The 22,764-nt window shown below is 43.4% G+C and overlaps 1 protein-coding gene across 4 annotated transcripts in view; it reads left to right on the top strand.

Annotated features, from left to right (window-relative positions):
- Window positions 1–22,764, top strand: part of VWC2 (von Willebrand factor C domain containing 2) — a 164,357-nt gene that overhangs the window by 10,846 nt on the left and 130,747 nt on the right. For all 4 annotated transcript variants that reach the window (XR_004026354.1, XR_004026353.1, XR_004026352.1 and 1 more), the window contains exon 3: window positions 18,141–18,270. Coding sequence is in view for 1 of the 4 variants with exons in the window: in XM_030795769.1 (XP_030651629.1) it covers window positions 18,141–18,270 (130 nt within the window). In the remaining 3 variants the exon portion in view is untranslated. The remainder of the gene's footprint in view (window positions 1–18,140; window positions 18,271–22,764) is intronic.

The raw sequence follows: 22,764 nt of genomic DNA, 5'->3' as shown, positions 1-22,764 counted from the left end.
GGAATCCATAGAGCAAAGTCTGCCTTGAAGTTGTGGCTGTCTGGGAGCATCTCTTGATCTTGGGGCCTGGGCCCTTGGCACTCATGGCCAATCATTGCCGGGTTGTGACATGTGAAGAGTTCAGGTCCCCAAGTAGAGAGAATCAGATCAGGATCTATCTTATAAAGCCAGGGGACCCAAGAGCCTGTACTGCAATGGGTCAATGTGGGCAAACATCTTTCAGTGGGCCTTGGCTCTGTCCAGAGGAGAAAGAAATGTTTGTGTTTTCCACGAGTCATTGCCATCTGTAGCAGGCTTACCCTCTTATGGATGTGGAGCCCAATTCATGCTTCCCTGTGTGGTCTGCAAAGTCCAAATGGAATATGGGTTTTTAAATGGACCAACAGGTATCTGATCTAAACAAAAACACACGGGGTGAATGCACCCTTCACCCAGGCTGCAAAAAAATCCCACAAGTAGTGTTCCAAGGAATGTGACCTCAAAATAAAAATTACTCACAAGAAGAAAGGGCAATGTGAGCAAGAATCAGCTGAGGCAATAGCAGTTGAATCGGACTGCTATCCCAGATATTGGGATGTAAAATGAGTATATTTGATATATATTTATTTACATATATATATAAAGAAAATGCTGGAATAAAGTGCATGGGTAAAGAACAGAAATATATCCCCAATACTAGTCAGCTTTGAATAAGAATCAGATAAAGCTTGTTTAAGTGAATGATACATTTAATGAATGATATCAATCCCATGGAATTAATATTCAATGGAAGGGATTAACAGTTGTAGACTAGACGCAGTTTAAGATATAATTAGCAAACCAGCACACAGATCTGAAGAAGTTAACTAGTATGAAACATAGACATATAGATAGAACACAGGAAAGAGATGTTTTGATACATGGAGGATAGAGTGAAAAGATCTACCACACATCTGTTTAGAATTCTGAGATTGTAGAGAATGGGAGAAATTAAGATAGTTCCAAGAGATGGCAGTTCCAAGACTTTCTAGTTGAAAGACATCTATTTTCTCATTCAGGAAACCCAATGAATCTAAAGAAGGATAAATAAAATTATATTCACACCCAGCCATATTATAGAGACTGCAGAACAACAAAGGCAAAATAAAGATGTTCAGAGCAACCAGAGAAGACGTTACCTCCAGAATAACAGTGAGTAGGCTTACAGCAGACATCTGATCGACAGAAAACACCGCACAGTAGGAGAATATTTTTAAATAAGAGAGAAACAAGTGTTAATCTGATTGATGTATCCAACAAAATCGTCCTTCAGGAATGAGCCTAAAGAAAGATACTTTATACAATAAAGAGCTGACCATCAAAAAATATTTACTAAAAGAACTTTAAAATACGAGTCTAAAGGATGAAATTTAGGAAGAAGGAAGATGATCCCAGAAACAAAGTCACAGAATCAAGGAGTGGATAAAACCTAACTGTTTACTAAGCTGCACACCAGTGGAGCTCAGCTGGGGGCAACATTGCCTGCCTTCCCCCAGGAGACCTTTGCAAGGTATTTGTTACCTGGGTATATCGTGTGATGCTGAGGTTTGGGATAAGAATGATCGCATCACTCAGGTACTGAACATAGTATGCAACAGTTTTTCAACCCTTGCCCACCTCCCTCTCCCCTCTCATAGTCTCCAGTGTCTATTGTTCCCGTCTTTGTGTACATAAGTGCCCAATGTTTAGCTTCCACTTATAAATGAAAACATACGGTATTTGGTTTTCTGTTCCTGCATTAATTCACCTAGGGCAGTGGCAACCAACTGCATCCATGTTGTTGCAAAGGACATCATTCCATTCTTTTTTATGACTATGTAGTATTCCATGGTGTATATGTACCACATTTTATTTATCCAATCCACTGTTGATGGGCACCTAGGTTGATTCCATGCCTTTGCTATTGTGAGTAGTGCTGCAATGAACATAGGAGTGCATGTGTCATTTTGGTAGAAGGATTTATTTTCCTTTGGGTATATACCCAGGAATGGGATTGCTGGGTAATAGGTAGCTCTGATTTAAGTTCTTTGAGAAATCTCCAACTGCTTTCTGCAGTGGCTGAACTAATTTACTTTCCCTCCAACAGTGTATTAGTGCTCCCTTTTCTCTGCAGCCTCACAAGCATCTATTACTTTGTGACCTTTTAATAATAGCCATTCTGACTGGTGTGAGATAGGATCTCATTGTGATTATGATTTGCATTTGTCTGATGATCCGTGATGTTGAGCATGTTATCATCTGCTTGTTGGCTGCTTGTTTGTCTAATTTTGAGAAGTGTCTGTTCATGTCTCTTGCCCACTTGTTAATGGAGTTATTTGTTATTTGCTTGCTGATTTGTTTAAATTCCTTATAGATGGTGGACCTTTGTGGGATGCATAGTTTGCAAATATTTTCTCCCATTCTGTAGACTGTCTGTTTACTCTGTGGATAGATTCTTTCACTGTGCAGAAGCTCTTTAGTTTAAATATTCTTAGAAAACAGGTACTGGGAGCCAGCTCAGCCTTAGGCCAAATCATCAAGTAGGTGAACACGTTTCAAAGGCACCCCCAGCTGGTCAGAACTGCCCACCACCAAGTTCTACTCAGCCATGGGCAATTTTTCCTGCCCTTCCTGTAATGAAGGTCAGAATGCATGGAAATCAGATTCCTTTCCTACTGCTCTCTGTACCCTTAGGCCAATCAGAAATAAATAGTACCTTCAACCATACCAAACAGATTGGCCCTTCTGTATGTATCTTTGCTTTCCTCATATCTGGCTTTAAAAACAATTCTTATTTATATTTTACTTCCAAATTTTGTGTGCTTTTAAAAAAGAGAGCTCAACGTTTTTGTTTTAGAAAGCTTGAAACAAATACAATATAATTAATTATTATATTTGTTTATATAATATATATTTGTTTATATATAATATATATAATAATAATACTATTCTTATTAATTCCTCTTGATATGCCAGGAGCTAAACCTCCCCACCTGGTAACACCGTGGCACTGTCGACAACTACGCTCTAGGGACATGGAGGGACACAAGCCCCACCTGTGGGGAGCCTGGGATGTGCAGGGAGCCAGCAGGTGGCCAGATGCTCATCTTTCTTTCTCACGTGGGGCAGAACTGCCCTGAGCGCCTCTACCTCCACTCGCTGTGCTTTTGCTGCGTCACACACACAAATGTCAGGAGTGGTAGGTTGAAAAAGAATGTGGCTTTTGACAAGGCTGCTTCTGTGGCCTGGGTAGGAGAAGCAGGAGAGAGACAGGCAGCTGAGGGGCACACTGTGCTCTAATGTCAGCCTCCCAGCTCAGGGTAACCTCCCACTGGTAGCAGAGTTCATGTCTGGGCTCCCAGTGCCCTCCAGGAAGCTAAGAAAATCAGCTTATCTTGCTTCTAGGTAACAGCAAGGGATGACAGATATAATGTAATGGTCAGATCGCAGGGACCACTGCGCCATATGTCTGAGTGCAAAGAGTCCCTTTCTGTGTGAGTGAGCACTGCTGTGTCTTCTCTACCAGAGCTTAAAACTCCATGGAAAGGGACTTCATTAAATGGAGAAACCGCGGTGGGTGTCCTGTTCTAATTTCAGCCTACTTTTGAATAGGCTTAGCTTTAAGAAGAGATTCAGGACCAGTGATGGGAGCCCACAGTGCCTGTCCACTCCTGGCTTGGGCTGTGGCCCAGCACTTTCTGGGTAATTGGCAGCTGATGTGTTGAAGGAGCTTTAACAAGACAAGCAAACCCTGACTTCAGACAGTGTCCAGACGGGCATCCATTTGGGTCACTTTACAGTTGCCGGTGCGAGTGCTGCTGCTGGAGCCAGGCCAGCTCTGGGCAAATGCAGACTGATGGGTGCCTTTGGTCATCTTCACTTCCTGCTTGTAGTGGGCATTGTCATTGCCATCTCAAATAAATGCCAAACGGGAGCAGTGTAGTTCTGTTTTCTCCTGGCCTGTGTGTGTGTGTGTGAGAGTGTGTGAGTGTGGGTGTGAGACAGTGTGAGTGTATGTGTAAGTGTGAGAGTATGTGAGTGTGTGTGAGTGTGGGCGTGTGTGACACCCACACCTACACACCCACACTCTCATGAGCGGTGGATGTGTGAGTGGGTGTGTGGGTGTGTGGATGTGTGGATATGAAAGTCTGTGAGTGTGGGGGTGTGAGGGTGTGTGTATGTGAGAGAGGGTGTATGGGGTGGGGTGTGTGTATGGGTGTGGGGTGTGTGTGGATGTGTGTGTGGATGTGTGGGTGTGGGGTGTGTGTGTGAGAGAGAGGGTGTGTGTTAGTGTGGGTATGTGAGTGTGTGACTGTGTGGATGTGTGAGTGGATATGTGGGTATGAGAGTGTGTGAGCATGTGTGTGAGCATGTGTGTGGGGGTGTGGGGGGGTGTGTGAGAGGGTGTGTGTGGAGTATTTGTGTGTGAGTGTGAGAGTGTGTGTGGCCTGCATGTGTGTGGGGGCGTGTGTGAGAATGTGAGTGTGGGTGCATGTGTGTGCATGTGTGTGAGCGTGTGTGTGTGAGAGAGAGGCGTGGGTGCATGCGTGAGAGTGTGTCAGTGTGTGTTAGCATGTGGGTGCCTGTGTGAGTGTGGGCGTATGTGTGGGTGCGTAAGAGTGTGTGAGTGTAGGTTTGGGTGTGAGTGTATGAGAGTGAGATACTTGTGTGAATGAGTGTAGTGTGTGTGAATGGGTGTATGAGAATGTGTGTGAGTGTGGCTGTATGTGTGAGTGTTAGCATGTGTGTGGGTGCATGTGTGAGTGTGGCTGTATGTGTGAGTGTGGGAGAGTGTGTGTGAATGAGAGTGTAGGTGTGGGAGTGGGTGTGTGTATGAGTGAGTGTGGGCATGTGTGTGAGAGTGTGGGTGTGAGTGTGTGGGGGTGTGAGTGTGTGTGTGTGCGTGAGTGTGGGTGTAGGTGTGTGTGAGTGTGTGGGTGCATGTGAGTGTATATGTGACTGTGTGTGTGAGAATGTGTGTGAGTGTGAGTGTGTGTATGAATAGGCATAGTAGTTTCATTGCATTAACATTTCCCCCCATTGGCCACAGTCCCCACCACTCCTTATTACACACTTAGTTCACGGCCTCATTTCCTTACTTGACTGGTCCCTGAAGTAATTTGAATTTGTCATCCCTGAGAGAACTAATCCCCATGTCACACCTGTCTTTTAAAAGTCTATTCTTAGGAAGACATTATTTTAGTCATTTATATATTAAGTAAAAATTAGGCTCTCTGTTTTTTCTCCCAAGGATTACTTAGCTTTAATTCTTTAATTCTAAAACAAAAGGGTTTTGATCTTCTAATGCTTTTAATGAAGAGAATCTCTTTCAAAATTTGTCAGAGAACCTTCTTCTCTCCCCAAACAGGTGGTCAGATGCAGTTGACATTACTTTCCTTCTCTTACGGGCTTAATTTAGGAATCCATAAATGAGCCAATTATCTACGAAATAATTCTACAAAGATTTCAGCGTCACCCATGCTTCCCAGGTGGGAAGTGAGAGGCCACTCCCTGCACTGCCCCTGGTGCTCCGGGTGGCCCTACGGCCCCTTGGCTCCTTGCAGAGGGCGGGGGTGCAGGTCGCCAGCACATTTGGCTGCATCCTTTCTGACTGTGTATCTGTTAGGCAGGCTGGCAGATTCCAGACTGCCCATCAGGTCTGAACCATCAGCAAAGAAGGAGGTCTTCCTCATTCTCCTCCTAGCTGTTCTGCTGTTTGCAACCAAATAAATATGTAGTGTAAACCTTGCCAATAGTTTTTCCCCCTCATAATTGACCTAGCAAGTTCCTGTTGATCTGTATTAACATGAGGGGATTATTCAGGAGAGGATTTAAATGATGTTAGTAGACAAGGGTCTTGCCTGAAGCTAAAGCCATAAAGAAGGAAAAGTTGTCTGCGGTGCCCAAGAAGAAAGCTGTGTTGCCTCAGATTGTCAGGCTGCTGCATTCTTAATCTGTTGTGTGGTACCTGGAGTTGTCTTCTTACTGAGACTCAGAAACTGACAGCCTCTGGGGACAGTTCTTAATTAAATCCCTTTGTGTGCAAATCTGTTCTCTGACAGACAGTGGAAAGACAAAGAGAACAGAAAAAAATTCTTTTCTGAATGGCACAGGCAGCAGCGTCTCTCTGTCCTTAGTTTCTGTTGCTATAATCCTTGTGGTGGAGGCTGGAAGGTAGCTTGTGGATCAACTTCACTTCACATTAGAGTTAGCTCTCTTTTTGAGGGAGAAAGTAGAGAGGGGCAGGGAGCTAGGTGGGGAGGCTTTCTGTGCCTGCCTGGATTGTTGAAGGGACATCACACGGCAGGGCACCTGCCAGCCCTCAGGGGGTCGGGGACTCAGGCTGCAGGGCCAGAGTCCCCAGGTGGCAAGGGCCCTTCTGCTTGTCAAGTTTGGAGGGAGAATTTGGCCATGTCCTGTGCTAGTTTGATAAGACAGTTTCAGGGAAGAAACCTGAAGAAGGATGGGGGAGAGGTTTAGTTCCAGGTGACTGCTGAAAGGAAGACATCATTTTCCAGGTTTCTTATAGGTGGTGAGGAGGGCTGACAGGTGGAGGCAGAGCCACTTGCACTCCAGGATGCCTGTGGATTCTGAGTACTTATTAATGAAGATTTTCTATCAGTGGCCCTGTGGTATGACCAGACTTCAGTTCAGGCAGAGACCTGCCTCGAGAAGTCACCAGACCTGTGGGTGTGTTTTCACTCCATAAAAAGCAGAGTTGAAAGGAATCACTTCAGCATTTTCAGCATTTTCCTCCAGCTCTGAAATCACACAGTTACAGGTTATCAGAAGCTAGTAAGACTTCATTGTATAAATGGAAGGGACTTCGTGACTTGCCTCTATGTGCACCCTAAGGGTGTGAGCTGGAAACAGGTTTTCATAAATTGGGCAGCTAGAAAAGACACTTTCGCCATCTGGTGACAGAACTGTGACAATGATTTTGGGAAGCTGCTTGTCCTGGGCTACGCGGAGAGACTGCTTTGTTGTTCATGCCTTTCACTTACTTCTCAGTCTGAGGTCATCCAAATAATCATGTAACAGGGTCAAAATGAATACAACAAAAGTGGTATGTGCAGACAGGGAGGTCCTCTTAGTTTAGAACATTGCTTTTCCTTCCATGGCTCCTAATATTTGCTGATGGCTGAAAACAGTTGTTCTTATTAAACTAAAGTTTCTGTCTCAGTTGGGATATCCCAGCCTTTTGGGCAGTCGGGAATCTGATCACTTCTGGGAAGTTACTCAGCTTTTCAGGAGTTATCTCCCAAACCTACGGCCATTTTTCTGAGTGCCCCCTTCACCAGCTCCAGGCTGACTCAAGCCAGGGTGGTGGCATCTGACCTTTTGGCTTCGCCATCCTCCCTCGGGTGCTTCTTTCCAGACAAGAAGATGCTTCACCTTCCTTTGTTATACATTCTTTCATTCTTCTCACTCTATGATTGAACCTCCGGACTTTGGCTCTCGGTCTGTAAAAATCAAGCTCAAGAAATACTGATAATGGCCACTGTCTTCCTGGAAAGCCTGGCCCTCGTGATTCTTAAAAGCACAGCAATTACGTAGTTACTTGTTCTACTTACTTGTGTCTGCTCTCTAAAAAACCAAGGCTTAGCCTCTTTGTGTAGATGCAGTGGTGGAAGGGCCAAAGGGAAACACTGGTGAGAAAGCAATATACAGGCGTTATTTCAAAATACCGTCCTTCTCTCTGCCATGACTACTAGCACATTTGGCCCTCCACATCCACAGATACCACATATGCAAGGCCACCTGGAAGGGACCTGAGCATCCTTGAAGTTTAGTATCCGAGTAGTTTCCCGGAGTCAGTCCCCCATGGATACCAGCGGACGACTGTAATTCATCCTTGTGGAGTGTCCATCATGAGCCACTCACCGCTGTAAGCACTTCACCAACAGCAATTTAACCATCCTCATTTTACAGATAAAAAGACTGAGGCACAAGTTTCAGATAACTTGCTCAAGGTCCCACAGTTAATCAGGGGCAGAATTGGGCTTGATTGTCCTCTCCCACTGTGCACATTTACACTGCACTAGACACCTTTGATTTTGCACTCCTGTGACCAGGCAGTGACTGTGAGGATTGGTACCCCAGCGGGTTCAACAGGTAACTTCGTCCTTCCCCTTTTTAACATGAGGACATGGAAGCTCAGGAAGGAAAAGGGACTGGCTGGAGATGGCGCAGTCCAGTTCTAGAGCTGCTTCTCTTCCTGAGAATTGCTGTACTGTTGCCACATACGCTGTCTTTCCTACTGTTTCCTTGGCCACCCTCCCTACCCTTGCTCTGGAAGCCTCCTGTCCTGGCGGCCAGAGATCTCCCCATCTGCGTTGTGTCCAGCTTTGCATTTTCCCTCGGGCTTGGCTGGAGGAGGCCAGATGTTGGAGTCACTGCACATCCTCCTCCCCGGGGAAGCCTCATGGGGTTTCAGTGGGAGAAGGGAACATGGGATTCCTCCTGTGCATCTCGTCTTGGTACTGTGATGTCGGGCAGTCAGGGGCTCGCCTGAGGCTACAGGGCAGGCTGAGGTACGAGGTCCAGGACCAAGTTTCCCACGTCTCATGGCCTACCTGGGTCTCTAGATCTGGGAGAACCCTCGTGCTTATTCCTTTACAGTTAAGATGCCTGGCAGCTGCTCCCAGAGGCCCTGACAGAGCTTTAAATTGGCTAATTATCCCACTCTCTGTCTTTGCTTTCTTATGGAAGAGCTGCAGCCCAGTAAAGCATCACTAAAATCCTCCATCAGATGGCTACTGGTTGAAGGTGATCAGTGGGATTTGGAATATTTCCTGGCATTTTTCAGGTACTTCATAAACGACCTTTGATATGGAACAAATTCATATGTGAGATTTTTTAAAATATGTGTTTAAAATGTATCAAATGTGCCTAAATAATATGCAGACTCTGTCCAGTCATCACTGAATGCCACTTTTTTGTCACATTTGTTTCTAACTCTCTTTTTTTAAATGAAATTGAAGTGTACAGATAGAAACAAACCTACCCTCTCATTCATCCCATCCTGTCCCCTTTCCTTTCTGTTCAGAAGTAGCTGGTGCAGTGAAGTTGCTACATATATTCCTGCACTGATTTTCTTATTTTATTCATGAGCCTGTATCTGTAAGCAACACCTGTGGGTACCTGTGTTTTCAAAGACTGACATTGATAGAAGCAACATAATACCATATATATTCTTTTGCAACTTTTTTTTCCTGTTTATGTTTTTGAGATTCATCTGTATTGTCACAGGCATATTCGTTCATTAATTTATAACTGCTATTATTCCATCTGATTAATACCACAATGTGTTTATCCACTCTCTTAATGGTCAACTGTTTCTAACTTTTTTCTATTGCAAACTGTTAGGGCTTTAGGTCTTTGATAGATAGCATATAAATGGCATGCATTTTTTCACTTCAAAGTTAATAACCAACTGAGAAGGGATACAGAGACCAAGATCAGCATCTTGGACTGGGAAGTGCAGCTAGATGGGTAACACATTGCTGGTAGACCAGGGGCATTTCTGAACCTCAGCAGTCTGAGCAACTCAGAGCCCACCTGTAGGGGTACCTGCAAGGTTTCTGAAAGGAGGGCACAAATGCGCTCATTCTGTGGACTAGCCAACAGCAAAGAGCTAATGAGAGGGGCTGAGCAGAGCTGGCTGTAGAGTTTCTTTGAATGCCTCCTGCCAGAGAGACATAACTGAAGACTGGAAGAGAAGCAAGAATTTCTGTCACTCCCAACCCTCCCATTCTAACCTCCTATATATCCCAAACCAAAGCCCTTTTGCCCATTTGCATGCTAGCAAATGTAAGAACTCTGGTTCCCCTTCTCTTGGCCAAGATCTGATGTTATCAGACATTCTTTTCATGCAGCTCGAAAGTGCATGAAATACTATCATTTGGTTTGCATTTTTCTGATTTTTAATGAGATGGGATGTTCTTTTATACATTAATTGACTATTCAGATTTTCTTCATTTGCCACTTAATAGAGCATTCACAGTTGAGGACATTGAGACGTAGCAATGTTAAGTGCTTGCCCAAGCTTACACCAATAAATACGTTGGAGTTTGCATCCATGCCTGTTAGCTGCACTGTCTTTGGCCCTTGTAATAGACGGGGTGTGTGCTCAGCAGGCAGGTATGTATGGGTGCTGGACCCAGAAGCTTGAGAAAGAAATATTGCATGTAGTTTGAAGAGGTTATTGTTGGTTATTGTAGATCCAAGTTGGTCTTGTCTTATGGTGCAAGGACCCTGAGCACAGGATATTCACCACCTCATTCCACATTCCCTAGGGTATACAGGCTGTATTCCTAATGCCTTCCCTCTCTACTTGCCCAGTCTGATCCACTGTTGCACTTTTTCATTGTAGTTCAGTTCAGCCAGTCTAGAATGTGGAGCATCCTTTGGACACATCTCCATCCTCATCGTCTTGTCTATGTGGTCCTCTTCTCTTTTCTACCTGTCTTAACAGGTATGTGACTTATCATATTCCAAGTTCTCTGTCAGATAATTCCAGCCAGAAGTGACAGCACTGCCTTTAAAACTTTCAATATGCACATAGCTCAGCTAGCACTCAACATTTTCAGCCATTTTGTTAGTTTCTCTTCCATATATTTACGTTTCATCTCCCTAACCAGACTGAGCATTTGAGGTGAGTGACTCGTGTATTTCTTTATATCTCCCGTTGAGAAAACAAGGAGAGATAATGCAGTAAGCCTATGCAATTGATCAAGTGTAGGATGGCTGGGTTGTTGATACGATTTGTGGGGCCTGTTCTTAGTATTGTTGCCCCAGGTCCCATGTGTATGTAATCTCTAATCAGCAAGATGGATGTGTATCTTTCATATGTGAATTTGAAAATTTTTGTCAATTGTGTAAGTATGAATCATCAATTATTCATTACACATTTTTAGCTGTTTAAAGAAGACATTGACAGAGGGAGTAGAGCAGAGAGTTAGACATCTGGAATGGGTGGAGTGTGGTGTGCAGCTGTATGTGCCCTAGGTTCTGAACTGGAATCAGGACCTTGAAGTTCGCCTTCTGATCTCAGGCTTTGTATTTATTCACTTTCTACACAGCCTTCACACATTATCGGTCCCTTCTTTAAAGTCACTGCTTTAGTGACTTTAAAGTCACTGCTTTAGTATCTATGCCTTCTATTCCCTTTGTGGATTACATGTGTAATTCAAATAATGATCCCTCTCAATAGAAAGATTTACCTTTATTCCCTATTCTTAAGGGTTGGGTGCCTAATCCTTGAGCAGCTCTTTGTGAAGTGTTGAGCAATTGTTCCTATAGCAAAGTTGTAGATACTATTTTTGTTTTCATAATATGTTGTGTAAGTTTGTTTTAGATCTTGTGTCTTTCCAACCATTTCTTTCTTTCTTGACTCAGTCAGTATTTCTTGAGCTTGTTCAACATTTTGCACTGGCCCAGTTACTGTAGCCATCATAGATGTGACTGAGAGACGGCTCTGGCCCTTGAGTTGCGCTGAGTCTAGGTCACCACACTTTCTGCACACATAAGGGTTAGGAACCTCAGTGGTAGATCATCTGTGTCCGAAAGGCCTGGCAGGCTCCAGGGGGTCCAGAGACTTAAAGAATTTCAAGGAAGGGAAGGATTAGGAGAAGCAGATAGGGGGTAGGGGCCCCTATCTGGGAAGGGGGCAGACAATATTTCAGTGTTTCATTGGTTTCATGTTAGTCTTATTTTGTATCATTGCAGAATCCAATAATCTGAGAGTTAGAAAACATCAATGCAATATCTGTACTAATGGAAGAAATAGCAAAATGGGAAGAAGAATATACTTTATGCTGAATAGTTGTAGTTGAGAAAGTTCTATGCTGAAGTTTCTTAGTTCATTCTTTCTTCTCTATGTTTAAATTAACTCCATCTATGGAACCATTACAACTACTTGGAAAATTGTTCTGGGGTTTTCATGCCTCCCATTTGTCTCCTCATGGGTGGGCATGTGTATTCAGCCTGGAATTACCCTCTAGCCACCGAAAGCCCGTGCCCTTTGCAGCAGTGGGATTTCCTGGCACCTATTCCAGCAGCTCACAACCACAAGCTCCAGATTAGACATGTCATGGTGGTCCTTATTCAGATGACAGGATTGTGAACATAGGCATCTCTTATTCCTCACAGAAATATATGTTTGAGCTGGATTTGAGAAAAATATGTTTGCATTCCCAGGTAGGTAGGCATCCCGGTAGATGGCGAGGGTTGCTGCTGTTGCAGACAGGATAGAATGGGAGGTAGTGTCTGAAAAATACTTCCTACCTTCTATAGCGGAAAGACATTCGAGACATTAAAATCAAGCTGCTTTCTGTAACATTTCAGAGCCTGGTCCTTCTCATGGTTATAAAGATTATAATCACAGTTATGAAATTAAACAAGGCAAAGCTTCTTACAGATGGATGCCTAATTGGACTTAAGTTTACTAACATAAAATACATGCAGTGCAATATAAAGCTCCTTAAATGCTACTCATATAGGAGTGTTAATCCCAACTCTCTACCACTTACCATCATATAGAGTTTTAGTTTATGTATGTCACTTGATTTAAGCAGTATCGTTTTATAGGCCTCATTTTTCATTTAAGAATGGTTTTGTGTGTAAACTCTATTACTCACTCCTACTTAATTATTCAGAAATAGATTCAATATTTATTTTGCAGTCCTTGCTGCCTATGTACATATGATATAGACATGTCTATAATTATTGAGCATTATAAAGGTCTAACTAATTATGAATAATTTTACTTTGCCATCAAGTTAATATCTTTACAAAGCCTCTGCTATGCATGTAGTTATGACTAGCCTCTGCTAGTCATAGTTGAAAAAATATTCCCAAACATATCTATTCTTCATTGTTTTGCTTCAGGTTTGAGGGTGTATCTCTCAGATCCTGTTTAACTGCTGTCTGTAAGACAGAGGCACTGTGGTAACTGTGAAAGCAATGTGGATGAATGAGAATGATTAGTGTATCAGCTTGCAGACCCTGTTTGTGGGGGTCAGGTCCAATGTGCACACCTTTGCTAATTTTCCTTACCAACCCCTGCTATTATCTGTATTCTCACCTTCCTGAAAAATGGTATAAGTAGTATTCATCTCTCTGGCCTCAGGACTGGAATGAATAAATGAACACATAGAGAATGTCTTCATTCTCACTCCCAATCCCAAGAAACCATGTTCTTTGGATCCAACAAATTTTTTCACTACTCCTGGCACACAGTAGGGGCCTTGAGAATTAATTCTTTTCTCAAATGCCTAACTGTTTCTCCAGGCTATGCATCTAAATTCTATCCATGCAAAACCTGGAAGATTGTGAAGAATGATATTTCTGCCATAAGGTATTCTATATAAAATGTAGGTGGTGATTCGCTAATAAGAAGTACTAGTGCTTTAAACTTAGGTTATCCCTAGTTAAGTTTCTTCTGGGAAAATGATAACTTTAGAAGAGGAGAAAAGTTTGCTTCACCTGATTGGAAAAAATGTGCATGGAAGTTCCTGATGCTCGTTGCAGAGTAAATGATGTGCTGGGCATCTTACCTTTAGTTTCCATGTGGGACAAAGAGCACAGCCTGGCAAAAGGCCCATGGTGCTTGAGTTGGCAGGTGGGGAACCATCAGCTTGGTGGGTGCTTAGAGTCAGAGCAGCAGCTTGGTATCTGACCAGGTCAAGGGACAGGCAAATCTTTCACCTCACTCCTAGACATTTGGGTCAGCTGCCTGGGCCTCCTGACCACGCCAGTGGGGATCCAGCTATGGGTTGGTGAAATGAGCCTAAAAGAGGGTCACTGTGACCCAGAATGCCAGATTGGCCCTGATGACTGGGGATTAAAGCCTCATGTCAAAGCTAGAACCCATGGCTGGAGCCACGGCTGCAGCTTCCATCTGCTCCTTGGCAGCCTCTCTGTATCTCAGGAGGTGGAAGGCACTAGCACATTGTCCTGGAGGACTCTGAGCAGGAAGCTGCTTTTGTGAGTGTACAGTGGCCATCCTGGGGCACCAAACAGAGCCCTGTGTTGCAGTGAGGGTCCTTAGGCAGTGTAGGGACTGGAGCCATGGGAAGAGCTGGCCTGAATCCAGCTGGGTCTCTGTCAGATGTCCCTGGAGGACTCGTGTGGAGTTCAGTGGTGGCTTCTCCTCCCTAATGTAGTGAGGCTGCATCTTCCTCAGCTGGCTGCTGAGTTCACATGGACACTGGGTTTTGTGTTTGTTTTGTTTTTTTATTTTAACAACATTCCCTTGCCTACATGAGGGCTGTGCAAGGCCTAGGTTTGAGCTCAAGTGATGTCTTAATGGAGGGAAAGTGCCCAGTTTCATCCATGTTGGTATCAAAGATGGCTCCGCAGAGGAGGCCACATTTGAGCTGGATCCATGACAGGTAGGAGCTTATCAAATGTGAGCCAGGGAGACAGGACAACATTGAGGGGGCATAGGCCATTGCTTCACCAAACAAGGAGCATGGCAGAGTGGGCTCAGGGGGTTGGCATGGCTGTAAAGGACAGGGCATTATTTTCATCTGTTGAGTCTGGGCACACCTGCTTAGTGGGGTGAAGTCTGATCAGTGATCAGGGCCCGACACTGGCAAGTGGCCCAGTGGCCCAGCAGGTGGTCTGAGACGGTGAAGCAAGAAGTTTTTACTGGAAGGTGGGTTCATGGGTTAGGATTGGAGCTGCCTCAGGCCTAGGACAGCCCACCTGCAGGAGATGGGAACATAAACCAGGTGAAGGCAGGGTTCTTTTATGTGACCTGGATCCTGGGTAGGGGTCCCAGAACCTCCTCATCAGATGAGAAACTCTGACTTCTAAGTACCTAGGGCCAGTGACCAGCTTGAGGGCTTTTGCCCAGGCAGAACTAGCAGGGCACCTGGCTGGCATCTGAGGGACTCACACACCTTTGCCACTTGCTGTCACCAGCCTCACTTCCTCTGGGAATTGAGGCAGGCCCAAACCTGGGATGGGAGTACATAGGAGCCCAGCATGGGTGCTGGTGAAGGCAGATGTAGGCGGTAGGAGGTGAGGCCTGATTGGCGATCCTAATTCTAAGCATCAACTCTCATTTTTTAGAAGTGAACAAATCTCCAAACACAATCATGCATCACTAAATGACAGGGAAGCATTCTGAGAAATGCATCAGGCGATTTTATCATTGTGTGAACATCATAAAGTGAACTTACACAAACCTAGATGGTGTAGCCTATTTATTACACACCTAGGTTATATGGTATATCCTATTACACACCTAGGTTATACGGTATAGCCTATTGCTCCCAAGCTGCAAACCTGCACAGCACGTTACTGTCCTGAAAACTGTAAGCAGTTATAACACATGGTATTTTTGTATCTAAACGTAGAAAAGATATGTAAAAATATGACACTGTAATCCATGGGACCACGTCGTATATGCAGTCCCTTTTTGACCTAGTTATGGGGCACATGAGTGAAGCTAAATCAGGATTTCTAAATATTTAATGACAATATGACTGACAATCAGATTTTTTACAAGCTACAAAACCTTTGAGAAAATAGCATGCCGGCCTGTGTGCATACCTTTAAGCAGTATTCTGTGGCATGGATTCAATGAAATTTCAGCTCCAGTGGCAGTAAGAAGTGTTTTGTTTCCAGGCCAGTGATCTCTGCCCCATTTGCCAAGGTGTGCGCCTTCATGCAGAAAGCTGCTGGACGAGGCTGATTCAGGGCCTGCTGCCTAAGGACCTGGAGCCTTTTTGACGTTGCAGTTGGACCTTTATCTCTGGTCCTGCTGTATTCCAGGGTCCTCCCTGGCGATATGACATAGGGCATGCTCTGGCCTTCTTTTAAATTCCCAAATGGAAATGGTGCTTTTTATTCCCTCCCTGGTGTATGCCTAGGTGAGGTGTAGATGCCACGTTGTGCTGCTTGGTGAGGACAGACCTCACTATCTGACCCTCTTGCTCCTTGCTGACTATCCTGATCTCTATAGGGGGTGGTGCTCCCCTCCCCTGGGGCAGGGTGTTCTGGCTCTCCATCATGTAATCCACACTACCTGGGCTTGAGGTCTTATGCTCTGAGTCCTTCCAGCTGAAGGCTTCTGACACGCAATAAACCATGTCTCTTGCAACTCAAGCTCTTGGCTTTTAAAACTCAGAATCCTGTTCTCATTCTGCTTGCTATGTATATATCCCCCTTGAGACAAAAATGCTACAGACTGAATGAGGGAATTGGTAGGACACAGAAGGAAATGAGACCCACAATGATGACAGCAACAATAAAGAGCACTACTGGTTATGGTAGCAAAAAAAAAAAAAAAAAAACAAATTGTGCCAACAACAACAAAAGAAACTCATCTCAAAAACAGGCCTTTATATTACTTTGAGATTGATTTTAACTTCTAAGGCTACATTGCCAACCAGTTCAGTGTTTTGTCTCAGGCTACGCTAAAGTTTTTCAGTATCCTTTCTTTTTTACATTTTTTTGGCCAAGTACACACACACACACTCCTTAGCCCTCGCTCCCAGGCAGGTTGACTGTGGTCTAGTGCCTCAGAAAGAGACATGGTTAAACTCAAATTGAGCTTTTGCTTCTCATAATAGCCAGTCCACTCAGTGGAGATTTCAGTTTTTAGTGTTTGCGTTGTATAGACAAAGGGAGCATCTGTGAGAGTTACTCATGTTCTTTACCTTACAAGTGGTATTTGTATCATGGACGTGGGGCACACAACTCAACTGGGGTCTCCCTGCCCGTGGGAAAGCAGGAACTCAGCTTGATACGACCCATTTCCATGTCCCCCATTTCCATGGTCTTTCTAGTGGGTATCCCCACTTCCCAGTTTTGCTTCTGATGGCTGGGTCTGCATATGCTCTTCCTGCTTTGTCCTGGGTCAGCCAGATCAAAAATCACTCCATTGGTGGTAACCAGGAGATAAATCACCACGCCCTGTGTGAGTGACTGTGGAGGGTCCCATTAGCCACGTACAGCTTTCTTGGGAATGGCTGGTATGCTTGATTTAGATAGCTCAAGAAGGCAGAGTATGAGCCCATGGCTGGAAAGTACAGAGAGGCAAATGGAAGCTTGGTTTCTAACAGAGCATCATGATGCTGGATAGTGAGCGGAATGACCTGGAGGAGATTGGAATCACCATGGACTCGCAGTCAGGAGCCCTCAGTGGAAGAGGACCTTGTGCTCACAGGACAGACCTGCCCATGGCATGTTGCCTAACACCTCTGAGTTTCAGTTTCCTGTTAGTACAAAGGGTCAGTAATTTGAGTGTGTGTATTTTAGCACTGCTGTAAAAGTTCAGTGAGGGAATATTCATAGACCCCCCGGCCTTGGCCCCGCTTGGACGCCACTCTGTTTCTCCTCCTTCACTCCTTTCCCCTTTCCTATTCCAGTGTCTTCATAACTGGAAACACTAGGAGTGTTCCACGTGAGGCTGGGTCGTGACTTGACAGGGTTATAGACAAGGGATTCACCTACGTGGTGAGGGGATAGGCAAGAACTCAGCAGCAAGTTTTTATTTGTTTAATTTTTAAAGAGATGAAAAACGTTTCAAAAAAGTTTATTAAGAAACCCAATATGCAGACCTCAAATTAAACAGTGTCTCTGGCTGGACAGAAGAGGGAACGTCATAGCCCTGTGGCCCGTCCTGTGCGTTTGCACCTAAGACAACTCACTAAACACGTAGCATGCCTGTGTCCACACTCTGAAAACCACTGGGCTGGATCATTTTTTAACATTTCTAAAACATTTAGGTGTCTTCGCAGAAAGTTTAGGGAAAGAAAAGTATGACCCTGTAGGGCCAGGCACTGTGGCTCACTCCTGTAATCCCAGCACTTTGGGAGGCCGAGGCGGGCAGATCACTTGAGGTCAGGAGTTCAAGACCAGCCTGGCCAACATGGTTAAACCCCATCTCTATAAAAAATACATAAATTAGCCAGGCATAGTGGCAGATGCCTGTAATCCCAGCTACTCAGGAGGCTGAGGCAGCAGAATCGCTTGAACTCAGGAGACAGAGGTTGTGGTGAGCCGAGATCGCACCACTGCACTCCACTGTGGGCGACAGAGTGAGACTCCATTTCAAAAAAAAAAATATGACCCTGTAGCATAAACATGACAGCAGGCATGACGCTGATTGTGGGCTTGTGTTTCAGGTGTCTCCATGTGAGAGGTGTCGCTGTGAAGCCAACGGTGAGGTGCTGTGCACAGTGTCAGCGTGTCCCCAGACGGAGTGTGTGGACCCTGTGTATGAGCCTGATCAGTGCTGTCCCATCTGCAAAAATGGTATGTGAGATGCCCGTTGGTGGTGGGGTGCACCTCCCACCCTGATGCACAATGCATGTGCTGCGTCATGGTAGACGGGACACATACGGGTATGTGAGTTTCATCCTATGTATCTATACACATGCATACACACGTGTGTAATCTTTTGGCCACAGTGGTTCTGTAGCAAGGCCTTCTCTCTCTTACTGTCATCAGCACCATGTTTTACGGATATTAAGAAGTTCTTTGGGGAGAAATTCAATTTCCACCTTTGAGGAGAGTCACTTATTTTAATTTAACTTTGTTTGTTCTTGCAAAGCTGTTTCTATGTTTCCAAGACAAATTAAACACACTGGTTGGGCTCATTTACTTTTCATTACTAAGTGAATTAAACTTGGAACATAATTGAATATTTTTCATAAGCAAATTAGGCAGGAAGAGAGTCCCTTCCTATTCCCAGTGAGAGCCCCTGGTAGATAAGAAGCCTTGCCTACTTTATGAAAATGAAGTGGCAGGATGTCCTTGATCCTAATTTGTCATGGGAGAGTGTTTCCTCATCCTGACAAACGATGATTACTCTGTACCTGAGGTACTGAGGGCATTACACTATAAGACGGTTTTTGACGAGAGTGCATTCCCAGGCTGGCTGGGCCTGAGAATTATGGCCCGGAAGGCAGTTTGACAAGAGGCTGAGCAGAGCTTGGGAAACAGCGGACAGAGGGGACACAGCCGGAGTCTACAAGGATCTGAGCGGCCTCGCTTACAGGAGCAACTGGGCTTTCTGGATGTTGCCCGGGGCATGCTGTGGGGACCCCTGGTTGAGAGCATTCAGAGCTAACTTGTGATGCTGTCAGCTGTTCATGTGGGTTGCTGGACCGAGGCTTGATAGCTGTGTGGCGTGGGTTTGGTAAGTGGCAGGCATGTGTCGGTGGATGGTGACAGGGGTGGTCATTGTGCTCAGACAATTCCCAGAGTCCGTGTCATGACAGTCGAAATTGTGTGGGCCATGAGGTTCCATGGGTACCTTCAACCACGTACCTGTACGTATCCAAATTTTACTACAACATATTGTAAAACTCTTGAGGTAAATAATTGGAAGAGGAAATGATGTCGCTGTTGAAGGATAGACCTGAAAGAACAAGATGACTGTGTTAGGAATGTCATAATCATTGTAGCATAGTACATCCAGTCCTCCAAAGGCAAGTGGACAGTGTTAAAACAAAGATGTCACAGAGTATACTTTATATGGTGTTGGCTGGTCTCTTGTGCATGTTAATTATGAAGAAATCCTGAGGTAGGATTCCACTGGACAAGAACAAAGGGGACTTTGAGCATGGAGTGTGTGTGTTTTTTTTTTTAAATGATGTTGAGACACCAGCTGTGAGATGAAGGGAAATCAATACAGTTTACTCTACTAGTGTTAATTGCCACCAATTAACACTAATAAAGGGGAAAGAAGATTCTGGGATTGGGGAAGGAGAGGCAGGTGGAGAATCTAGCAGAGTCTCAGGGTGTGGCTTTCAGCACACCCGCTGAGGAGCCCGAGTGAGCGCCTCTGGTCTGCTGGGAGATCTGAGGGCTGGAGCTCAGGCCATGTGCCCTGCCTGTCGGGGGTACTGGACAACAACTCTCACTGCATCAGGGACTTTAGTGAATGGCTTAAATATGGGTTGCTCAAATATTTGGCATCTTAACTATCCAAGATATTCTATGTTTTTCCTGTAAATTTTGATTGTAGACTATGTCTTGGCGTTAGATAGCCAGGAATCCTAGCTTGGGTGTTAACAATAGGTGAGAAGACAGGATTTCCACCCCTGGATTTTTTTTTCCTGCTTTTAGAGTAATTTCAAACCTACAGAATAGTTGAAATAACTGTCCAGTGAACAATTGTATACCTTTAGCTACACCTGTTGCTAACACGTTGCCGTATTTGTTTTGTCTCTTTCTTTGGCCTTCTGTCTTTGGTTCTCTCTTGCCCCATCTCTGTATATACATAACCCAACACCATCAATATATTTACTTATTTTTTCTTTCCCATAAGATACACAGCACAAATTCTATTAAGACTACCACCAACGTGAAACCTACTGAATAGTGTTCAAGATTTTTTTAGAGTTTTTCTTTTGCCCTTAGCATTTACCCTTCTTAGAGCATATAGTCTGAGAACTACATTGAGCAGTTATTTGAATTAATACTTAAAAGTGTGCAGATACATTAAATTTACAAAGAAGTAATTTATTTCTGTGTTCAATTTTTTCATTTAAGATACAATTATATTTTTGAGTAAAAAAATGTACAAAAAGTAAACACTTTATAAATATTATATACTCAGAGATTCACAGTTTGTTTTAATATTGCATTGATGGTTTTTGGAGATGGTTGTTATCCTGATGGTAAACCTCTAAATGTTGACCCTTTACCTCTATATTTGAGAGGCAGTATGGGATGGAATAAGGCAAGATTTTGTGGTGGCCCATTAGAGATTTTTAGAAGGGAGATGAATATGTTTTTTAAAGCTAGATTTATATTACAGAAAGACTTCTATTATAAGGCTTGATCCAGTTATATCAAAACATCAACAACTTATTTTGGGGAGTATAACTGGAAATAAATTTAAATGGGTCTAATCATGCACATACAATTACATTTCTTTTATTCACCAGATAGAGCTTGGCTTTCAGCTGTCTCTAGTTATAGGGTATTCTGACCTTGACAGGGAAAATGGGGTTTGAAATTCTTAGTAAAAGAGAGCTGCTTGAAAAATGAAAACAGTTTCTATGAAAAACAAATGCTCTATAATAATTGACTGAGATTAATGAATAATTTACAGTCGCCCAACCCTGCCTCCCCACATAAACAAAGTTCTTGTAAAAAAAATTATATGTTTGATATATCACATATTAGAGGACATCAGAAATGAATGCCTTATATGAAATTAAAAGCTTGGATAGACTTATCTTGGATGAAATGTGAAGGTTTTAACTCTTGATCTCTGTAGACCGGCCTTTACTCCTCACTCTGGCATGTCTTGACCTGTAGCATTAAATACCTCTTTCTCCGACAGAAGGAAAATTACAGTTCAGTTGCTAGCTGCCAAAGTCACTTGCATCAAAGGAGCAGAAGTTGGAAACCAAGAATGCCTTGAATATAAATAAATGATCACAAATCAAATGTACTTTAATATATTCACTTTGTTGACTTGTGCAGATCAATCTCCCAGTATTTTTCTTTTGATAAAATGGATGTTGCATGGCATTATTTGTTTTTAAATTCTGCCCCCCGCCACAATGATACAAACAGTGAGTATTATTTGACTTTCAAGAATTCAGCTTTTCTCTGGTGATAGGTGCACAGCACCCATTCCGATCAAACCCCTTAGTTTTAGACATGCTTGTCTACATTCAGTAGGCACTAGGCTCCCATTAGTGATCAGAAGACCTCCATTCTGCAAGTATACATGTCGTCTTACTTTATGGATCCAAAGAAGAAAAATGATAAAAGTAGGACATTGGTGTTGAAATATGAGGACTTTGTCAGAATTAGCTGTGCTTCTCAAAGGTGGAATATGGTATCCAAGGGAGGATATGACATATGCCAAAAGCACAAAGCCACTGGATGTAAAGGTTGTATATCTCCCTGAAGTATTACTGCCACCTGATGATTATTATTTGCAGCTTTATTTTCACAGGAAAATATTTTTTGGAGGAAAGTGAAAAACTTTTATGGCACTTTAAAGATAAACACTGAGATGTCAAATTATTAAACATACTTTCATGGGAAAATATGTAAGAAGCACTGACTGAGAATTAGGCAGAGTTTTGTTTGTTTTCTTGTGTATTTCATAGAGTAGGATAAGATGGTAGTAAATTTCATGCAGTGGGTTAGACAAAACAGAATGGTGTGTGTGCGTCTGTTTGTGTGTGTGTGTGTGTGTGTGTGTGTTTGCGTGTGGTCATATCAAGATCCTCTCACAAAGAAAAGCCTGCTCCTATATGGTCTCACCATTGAATCCTTCCAAAATTTTTACCAAAGGAATAATACAAATTTTATGGAAACGCTCTGTGATTATTTGCAGATTATGTGATTGTGCCCATAAAAAATAAAGGAATTTACAAATATCAAAATGAAGAGTTGATTTTAACAAGGATGTTTAGCAAGATCAGTGTTTGAAAATCAGCTGTGTTTCTATATACCAGAAACAAATACAAGTGAATTAAAAACTAGAGTTTCAAATAACATCATACAAATCAAATACTTGGAAGTAAATCTAACGAAATTGTGAAAAGTCTCCATACTTAAAAAATATGAATCTTTATTGAGAGAAATTAAAGAAGACCTAAGTAAAAGGAGGAATATATCATGTTCATGATTGAAAGACTCAATAACATAAAGATGTGAGTCTGCTTCAAAGTAATCTATTGATTCAATACAGAATTCTAGCCAAAAATCTACGGTTTTCTGTAGCAATTATCGAACTGATTCTAAAATCCAAATGGTAGACAAAAGCTAAAGGCT

The sequence above is a fragment of the Nomascus leucogenys genome, chromosome 17 (genome assembly GCF_006542625.1).
Source record: "Nomascus leucogenys isolate Asia chromosome 17, Asia_NLE_v1, whole genome shotgun sequence".
Lineage (NCBI taxonomy): Eukaryota > Metazoa > Chordata > Mammalia > Primates > Hylobatidae > Nomascus > Nomascus leucogenys.
The sequence above is the reverse complement of the archived record's forward strand: the minus strand, read 5'-3'. Positions and strand labels throughout refer to the sequence as shown.